We start from the raw sequence: 9,085 nt of genomic DNA, 5'->3' as shown, positions 1-9,085 counted from the left end.
CCTTTATCACCTGGGGGAAACCAAAGCCAGCGTTCACAATGTTGTCCTTGGTCCTGGGATGTTTATTGTTCCCAGTGGAATTAGGTACATTCCTCTAGTTGTCCTTATCTCTGAAGCCTTCCTAAACTCTTCAGAGGTCCCCTCCTGCAAAACTGCCTAATGACCCTAACTTGCCCTATGTCTCAGAGGCATCACAAGGCCCAGAAGACATTGTCACATTGTCGTCAAACAATGGGGAGGGGAAGCACAGACCAGGTGGGGACAGGGAGATGGAGAGAGCCATTGTTAAACAATCACCCCGGCCCTTCCCCATCGACCCGGCCTCATATAGAGGGAAAAATGCTTAGGTGCCAGCCAGCCCTAGAGAGAATGAACTTCACAGCAGTTAACAGTCCCACAAAGAAATGAACCTCTCCGCGAGGCGATGAAGACTTCTTTGTCAGTGCCTTCTCTGCACTGGCAAGGTGCCACAGTGGCTGTACTGCCTGCCTGTCCCGCCTGCCTGCGACCGACCGACCCACCCACCCACCCGCCAACCGGCTGACTATGCAGGTGTTTCTCTTCACCGGCCTGATCCCTTCATGCCTCCCTGCCTCCCTGCCTCCCTCCCTCCCTCCCACTCTTGGCAAAGCAGCACAAGCAATACTGCCCACCTGTGACTAGGCAGGCCTCTCTTTTAAACAAACCCGTCCCTTACAGGGGCAGCTCTCTCTGCCACTTGTGTCTGTGCGAGCATCCCTAACTTCCCTTCCCTTTTTTACCATGAACCTGCCCCCTTGGGATAGAACCAAAAGGCCTCTGTCTGGTGGGGACCCTCACCGCTTATCGCTGAAAGGGAAGGCCCGAGGAAACTTTCCTCACAGGCCCCCCCCCCCCCCAACACCCAACACCTCCTCTTCAAACCAACATCAAGCCCACCAACTGCCAGGCTGCCTATACCGGTCGTTTGTGATGTTGCAGGCGCCACTCCTTGTCTTTCTTTTTAAAAAAATAACCACCCTTTGTTTCCAGTTTCGAGATGGTCGCTTAAACTGTTTAATTTTTTTCCCATCTCTCCCTCTCTCTCTTCGTTTTTTTCCCAAAAGTCCGGATGTGACGTATTAAAGGACCCGACGGAAATAGAACTGAAGGCATTCTGAAATGGCGAACTGTACAGTGAAGGATGCGCACAGCATCCACGGCACCAACCCTCAATATCTGGTGGAGAAGATCATTCGAACGCGAATCTATGAGTCCAAATACTGGAAAGAAGAGTGCTTTGGACTTACAGCTGAACTTGCAGTAGATAAAGCCATGGAGTTAAGGTTTGTGGGTGGCATCTATGGTGGCAACATAAAGCCAACTCCCTTTCTATGTTTGACCTTGAAGATGCTTCAGATTCAACCAGAGAAGGACATCATTGTACAGTTTATCAAAAATGAAGACTTCAAGTATGTCCGCATGGTGGGAGCACTTTACATGAGGCTGACAGGCACTGCAACTGACTGCTACAAGTACTTGGAGCCTCTGTATAATGACTACAGAAAAATCAAGATCCAGAAACCCAACGGAGAATTTGAACTGATGCATGTAGATGAGTTTATTGATGAACTGCTGCACAGTGAGAGAGTCTGTGACATCGTTCTCCCACGGCTGCAGAAACGCTATGTACTAGAGGAAGCTGAGCAATGGGAACCATCACCTGATCACTGCCGCAGGAGCCACCGAGACGTAGACAGACCCTGGCGCTCTCCCACACTGCGCTATAAGAGGAGTAGGAGCCAGTCTCCAAGAAGGCAGAGTCGGTCTCCCAAAAGGAGGAGACCCTCCCCTCGCCAAGAAAGGCATCAGAGCAGAAGTCCAAGAGGACATCGCCGTTGGACCCGAGATAGACGGCACAGATCCCGTTCCAAATCACCAGGTCATCATCGCAGTCACAGATGCAGGAGCCACTCAAAGTCTCCCGAAAGATCGAAGAAAAGCCACAAGAAGAGCCAGAGAAGGAATGAATAATGGAATCAGTCTGGTTTTAGTCCAAAAGGCTTATGGATGAAGGCGTCTGTGTGACGGGATTAAGAACTACTTCCGGGGGGCCTCCCCGGCGTCGCAGCGGTTGAGCGCTGGGTTGCAAAGCTGCCCGCAGCTTCTGCAGCGCCGGCCGATTTGATCCCCGGGCGGGCGAGGGTCCCGCATGGCGCGCAGACCTCTCCTGCCGCCCGCTGCTCCCCTCAGCAGTGTACTTCGTCAGTCTGTTACCGAATGCCGGCCTCAGTTTCCCTCAGCCAATAAAAGGAAACCGAGTTTGAGGAAAAGGAAAGCGGTTTTATTGGTCGACAAATGAGGAGGGCGGCAGACTCATGTCCACAAGACCGCCGTCCTGCCCTTTGGCAGTGGGCAGGGGTATTTATACTAGGGGGAGAGGGGCAGGGGTTCGCGAAGGGGAGGAGGAAGAGGTCCACACGGAGACAGGTGGGCGCCAGCTCAACACGGAGATGGATGGGTACCAGCTGGTTTTCATCAAGGGGAGGGGGAAAGTGTCAGCACAGAGATGGGGAAGGAGTCTTCAGAGGCCCATGGGTGTCAACTCATTCATTAAGGGAAGGGGAAGGTGTCTGCACGGAAACCGGTGAGCGCCAGCTTGTTTTTCTTCTCAAAGGGCAGGGGGGAGCTGCAACAAATGGGAAAGACAAGCTGTTAGTCCTCTTAATGCTAGATAAGGGGGAATTGCAAGAAATGGGGAAAGGACAAACTTGTTAACTGTATCAAGTCTGCCTGCTCTGCTCTGCCCTCTGGCTCTGGTGAATTCTCTCACCCCCCCCCCCCCCCCCCGCACTTCTGACTGTACCCAGTGCTTGTATAAACAAATAAAAAATTAAAAAATAAATAAAAAATGTATGGGGGGGGGAAGTTCCCCACGAAATAGTCATGATGATCCATTTCAGGGATGAAGAGTCAATCGAAAAGCTGTGACCGCATAAAGATCTTCTAGAAGTTATTTTCACGTCATTCAAAAGAGGGGTCAGTGAGGAATTGGCCTATCTGCCAGTAAGGGGGTGCTTCTTAAAGAGGGCTTCCGGGGCCTCCCCGGTCACGCAAGGGTTTAAGAAGGAACCTATGAAGCTATCCACCCACCGCCACTGCTGCCCGAGTTCGATCCCCAGCAGACCTCTCGTGACTTGCCCGCTGCTCCCTTCAGCAGTGTATTTCCATCAATCTGCCTGTTCTGTTCCCCACTCTGTCTCCTGTGAATCCTCTCACCTCCCATGCCTCTGGCCTGTACCCCAGTTCTTGTATGCATAAATAAATAAATAAATAAATCTTTTAAAAAAGAAAAACAAACAAACAAAAACTACAGACCCCGCATGGAGGCGCTGTGTGAGGACCAGCAAGACTTCTTACCAAACCTAACTGAAAGGTCTGGCAGGGACCAGAGTTGCTAGGGCGAAGAAGCATCTGGTAGGAAGCCCACCTAAGGACGAGAATGCTGCTGATAAATCTCGCCGTCCTCCTCCTCCTCCTCGTCTTTCCCTGCCGAACCTTTCACTAACTTGGCCTTCAACCCCTCTGCTGACTCAGAAGCTGCAGCACCCGACCCCCCCACCAATGTGTTTCCAAATGGAACCAGGATGTTATTTTCTCCTACCCCCGCAACAATGGGCTCATCTTTTCCAATTTCCCAAAGGAAGGAAGATGGGGTCGCCGCCGGCCTCCAGACCTCCCCCCCCCACCCCCATAGGCAGGTGACCTCAGCCTGAGATAATTCCCTCTTTCATGACCTTGACGTCTGTCATGCATCCCAGACCCAGTAGAGTCACTGTCATTTCTCGCAGAGGACAGGAGAATCGTGGAACTCTCGGCATATTTTTGCAGTCCTTCAATGCTGAGACAGGCGTGCGGGCGTGCGGGCGGGCGGGCGGGCGGGCAGAGCAAGAGAGACTCCAACTCTGAGAGAGGCAGAACTAACCCCCTTTCCACCGGTCAGGTGCCCATAGTTCCTGAGTCGTTGAATAAATGCATCTCCGTCTTTAAAATAAACTCGCTTGGATTTTTTTTTTAAGATTTATTAATTCATTGATTGATTTATGCATACAAGAGCTGGGGTACGGGCCAGAGATGGGGGGCGGAGGGGAAGGTGAGAGGGTTCACCGGAGACAGAGTGGGGAGCAGAACAGGCAGACGGACTGAAACACACTGCTGTTGGGGGGGCGCGGGGGGAGCAGGGGGCAAGACAGGAGGAGAGGTCTGCCTCGCCATGTGGGTTGCTCCCTGGCCAGCCGGGGGATGGAGAACTTGTGCTGCAGAGGCTGTGGACTGCTTCATGGTGTGGTGCTTAACCCCTTGCGCCACCAGGGAGTCCCAAACTCCCTTGCATTTTTGCGATTTTTTTCACTTCGCTACCTTAAAGGTTTTTTGTTGTCGTTCTCTCATCGCCAGGTCCTAATTCCTGAAGATAATCACGTTCATTAAAACGGCTGCGGATGAAACCTATCATGCAAGATTGAGGGAGGGGCGGGGCGGGGCGGGGAGAGGCGCCGGAGAGGAATACTCACCCATGTTAACCTTGCTACTAGATCCCTAGAGCCTTGCTACTCAAAGGAATGGACAGAGAGAGGATTCACTTGGCGTGGGGGAGGGGGTGGTCCTGTGAAAATGCAGATTGCGTGGCAGCAAAGCCCAACGTTGTGCCTGACTGAGGAACACACCCCCAAGCCCCCAGCACTTTAGGAGGAACAGTAGACTCTCTGGGGGAGGGGGACGAACGGGGAGGTGTGGGCCCCACGGGGGGGGGGGGGGGAGCGTTTCCCATTCAAATGTAGAGCGCGCTCCTCCCTCGCCTCCGGAGAAAGGCGGAGGTTTGACCTAGGTAGGCCTGAGCTGGCGTCTCCTCCCAGGCCACCGCCCTCCCCGGCTCCAGTGCCAACCCCCCCCCCACCCCCCCCCTCGAGTCCCCCTCGCTGGGTGGGTGGGGGTGGGGGGAGGGTGTATGGTCCTCGGCTTCCGCAGGCCAGGCGGCAGCGGCGTCGGGCGAGGGCCGGCGATCTGTGCAATTCTCTTCAACCGTGAAACAACAGAAAAAAAAAAAAAAAAAACCAAAGTGTCCGCTCTTTGGCACTCTGCCCTGGTGGCAGGTCTTCTTTCGGTAATCACCACTCGCCTTCCCATGCTCTTCTAGAGAGTGCTCTCCATCTCTGCTCCCTGGCCTGAGCCCACCCGCTTCCCCCGGGAAAGGCTGGGTGTCCTGCAAACATTGCAGGCCGGCTAGGTTCATTGTCAGTTCTCGCAGAGGAAGGAATTGTGGCGCCTCTGGCATATTTTTGCATTCCTTCCTTTCATGCTGAGACGGGGGTGGGGGTGGGGGGCCCTACAGGCAGGTGGGCAGGCAGAGCCAGAGGGACTCCCATGCTGAGAGAGGCAGAACAGCGCTTCCACTGCCCAAGCCCCCTTCACACCGTGAAGAGCCCATAGCCGCACAGCCGATACTTTGTTGCAAACCTGTTGCTTGCTAGATGCCCAAATGTTGGAAAACATAGCGTTGCAACGTACAGGCTGTCTGTTGTGTGGAAGGCGAAAAGTAGCCTGATTTACTCATTTTCCTTACACTGGGTGTCATGGGCACAGAGTTCCCCCCAACCCAGTCTCCCCAAGGACAGGTCAGAGCCCCCCCCCCCCCACCCCCGCCCCTAATTTGGTGGGCGGGGTAGGAAACCCATGTGCTCACACAGGATTCCTGTAAAAAAGGATGGGGACAGGTGGCAGGATGCTAGGCGCCACCTGGAGGAGTCCGAAGTGAGCTCCACCGGCGCGACACCCAGTTTGTGGAAAATTGTAAAAGAAGAATCCCTCTGAGAGGTTTCACCTGCCTGGCAGTTTCTTTTTTCTTTAAGATTTGTTGTTATTTGGGGTCTCCCTGGTGGAGCAAGGGCTTAAGACGCAACCTATGAAGCTGTGCGCAGCCACTGCAGCATGAGTTCCATTTCCCGGCCGGCCAGGGAGGTGACCCGCATGGCGCAGCAGACCTCTGCTGACTCGCCTGCTGCTCCCCTCATGTAGGGTAAGGTAAGAAGTATCAGGGTTTTCTGCCCTCCCGCCATTAGGATAGAGGACGGAGCCCTGTGGTCCCGAATGCATGCCTGATGGCGGGCACCTGGAATAGGGTCTGGGCCTATGTAGATGGGATTCACCCGGGGCTGAGACTGGGCTTTCAGGGGCGGCGGCGCGGGGACGTCAGCAGAAGCCGAGCGAAGAGAAGCAGAGAAGCAGAAGCAGAACCACGCGAGAGCAGAAGCCGAGAGAAGGCCGGAGAGCCCAGATAGAGTGAAGACTTGCTGGGGGGGCCTCCCCGGTGGTGCAGCGGTTGAGCGCTGGGTTGCGAAGCTGCCCGCAGCCTCTGAGGCACCAGTTCGATCCCCGGCTGCTCCCCGGCCACCGAGGAGGGTCCCACATGGCGCGCAGACCTCTCCTGCCGCCCGCTGCTCCCCTCAGCAGTGTACTTTGGTCCTTCTGCCTGCTCTGCTCCCTGCTCTGGCTCTGGTGAATTCTCTCACCCTCCCGTGCTTCTGACTGTACCCAGTGCTTGTATAAATAAAAATAAAGTAAATAAATCTTTAAAAAAAAAAAAAAAAAGACTTCCTGGGGGGCTGGGAGGCCTCCCAGCCCCCCAGCACCCTTGCCTGCCGTGGTGCACCTGGTAAATCCAAATAAAAGCCTGCAAAAGTCACCGAGGGCTCCAGGACTCTGACTCCTCCTTTACCGTGTCTGCATGGGATCACAGAAAACCTGCCCTGTGCCCATTCCTGCCCTTACACCTCAGCAGTGTATTTCAGTCCATCTGCCTGTTCTCTTTTCCCACTCTGTCTCTGGTGAATCCTCTCACCCGCCGCCCCCCCCCCCCCCCCCAGCATCTCTGGCTTGTACCCCAGTTCTTGTATGCATCTTTAGGAAAAAGATTTGGTGTTATTTATTTACGCATACAAGAGCTGGGGTGTAGGCCAGAGGGGTGGGGTGGGGCGGGGCAGGGGCGTGGGGGGTGTGTGTGTGTGTGTGTGTGTGTGTGTGTGTGTGTGTGTGTGTAGGAGGTGGTGGTGGTGGTGGTGGTGGTGGTGAGAGTGGGGGAGCAGAACGGGCAGGATTGACTGACTGAAAGACGCTTGTTGGGTAAATGAACAAGCGTCAGGCTTTTCTGCCCTCCCGCCATTAGGACTGATGATGGATCTGCGGCCCTGAAGGCATGCCTGATGGCTGGCACCTGGAGTAGGGTGTGGGGGCATACATAAGTGGGTACACCTGGGCTGAGACTGGGCTTAGAAGGGCGTTGTCACGGGGACACTAAGGGAACGAAAGAGAAGAAAGGAAGAGCAGAGGCCACCAGAGAAGGCCGGACAGCAGCCCAGAAAGAGTGAAGACTCGCTGGGGGCTGGGAGACCAGCCAGCCTCCCGCCCGCGTGCAACCCTTCCCCCCTCCCCCCCCTTCCCCTTACCTGCCGTGTACCTGGTAAATTCAATAAAAGCCTGGAAAAGCCACCGAGGGCTCCAGGACTCCTCCTTCACCCGTCTGCTCGAATCATAGAGATCCTGCACCGTAACTTCCTGCCCGTGCAACGCTGCTGAGGGGAGCAGCAGCAGCAGCAGCAGCAGCAGCAGCAGCAACAGCAGCAGCAGCAGCAGCAGCAGCAGCAGCAGCAGCAGCAGCAGCAGCAGCAGCAGGAGAGACAGGAGAGGTCCACTGTGCCAGGCAGCCATGTGGGTCAGCTCCCTGGCCGGGGATCGAACTCGTGCTGCCATGGGTGCCGATAGCTTGATAGCTTCGTAGTGGTGAAACGTAAGCCCCTGTGCCACCAGGGAGGCCCTCACCTGGTGGTTTCTGTAGCTTCCGTTCCGTTCCGTTCCCATTGCCCTTAAGCAGCAGCTCTCACCCTTTTGGACCCAAGACACAAATGAGAGGCAGAAAAGTGAGGTCTGCTAGATAGACCCAGCCAGGGAGACCACTCACCTATCTTGCCTGCCAGCCAGGACCGAACTGACTACCCCTGCTCCCAGCCCCCCATACACACTGTGGCTTTTAGTCTGGCCAAGCCAAGCTTAAGGGAGCTCTTATGATAGGAGGTGGGGTGGGGGTGGTGATGGAGCTGTTCTCATGGGGTCAGTCAACCGCAGGATCTACCGCCTCAGGCCTCGTCCTATGGCATGATCTGTGGCATCCGGTGTTTGTCGAAAAGCCGTTTTCCTTTCCTTTTGGTGGGGGTGTTGCGGGTGGGGGAGGTACGTGTGCATGCATACAGATGATTCAAGGGACCTAACTACCTACCTACCTACCTACCTACCTACCCACCTGTTAATGCGGTGCCACAAAGCGTAGGGGGTAAAATCGGGGGAAGGGGAAAGTGATCACGTTCAACAAGATGGCAGACAGGTTGATTATTTATCCGTAAAGTGGTTAACTCACGTGCGGACTTTGAGGTGGAAATACTTTATTCAAAATTTCACAGTGCTAGGGCCTCCCTGGTGGCACAGGGTTAAAGATACAGCGCTGGACCTCCCTGGTGGCCCAAGGGGTGAAGCTGGCTACCTGCCGCCTCTGGAACACGATTTTCCAGGCGGCTAACCCAGATGGTGCAGCAGACCTTGTCCTGTCTCACCCGCAGCTCCCCTCAGCAGCATATTTTCAGTCAGTCAGTCAGTCAGTCAGTCAGTCAGTCAGTCAGTCAGTCGGTCAGTCAGCCTGTTCTGTTCCCCACTCTGTCTCCGGTGAATGCTCTCACCCTCCCCCGCATCTCTGGCCTGTACCCCAGTTCCTGCATGCGTGCATAAATAAATCTTAAAAAAAAAAAAAAAAAAAAAAAAGGCAAGGGGCCTCCCTGGTGGCGCAGGCGGTTGAGCGCAGCGCTGTGAAGCTGCAGCCTCTGCAGTGACGGTTTGACCCCTACCGCCGGTCTCATGGCAAGCCGACCTCTCTCTCCTATCTCGCCCGCCGCTCCCCTCAGCAGTGCGTTTCGTCACTCTGCCTGTTCTGTTCCCCGCTCTATCTCCGGTGAACACACACACACACACACACACACACACACACACACACACACACACACGGCCCCACCCACCCACCCACCCACCC

General features: G+C 55.1%; 1 protein-coding gene across 1 annotated transcript; it reads left to right on the top strand.

Annotated features, from left to right (window-relative positions):
* Positions 1-18: 18 nt before the first annotated feature.
* Positions 19-6,684, top strand: LOC311188137 (pre-mRNA-splicing factor 38A-like). The gene has a single exon (XM_084259890.1). The coding sequence runs from the start codon at positions 1,141-1,143 to the stop codon at positions 1,990-1,992; it is 852 nt and encodes a 283-aa protein (XP_084116016.1). The 5' UTR covers positions 19-1,140; the 3' UTR covers positions 1,993-6,684.
* The last annotated feature ends 2,401 nt before the right edge of the window (positions 6,685-9,085 follow it).

This window comes from Talpa europaea, assembly GCF_964194135.1.
Source record: "Talpa europaea genome assembly, contig: HAP1_SCAFFOLD_328, whole genome shotgun sequence".
Lineage (NCBI taxonomy): Eukaryota > Metazoa > Chordata > Mammalia > Eulipotyphla > Talpidae > Talpa > Talpa europaea.
Note: the sequence above shows the minus strand (reverse complement) of the source record. Positions and strands in the feature narration are given on the sequence as shown.

Coding starts and splice junctions, on each gene's coding strand:
- LOC311188137 (XM_084259890.1), top strand. CDS start 1,141: ATGGCGAACTGTACAGTGAAGGATGCGCACAGCATCCACGGCACCAAC.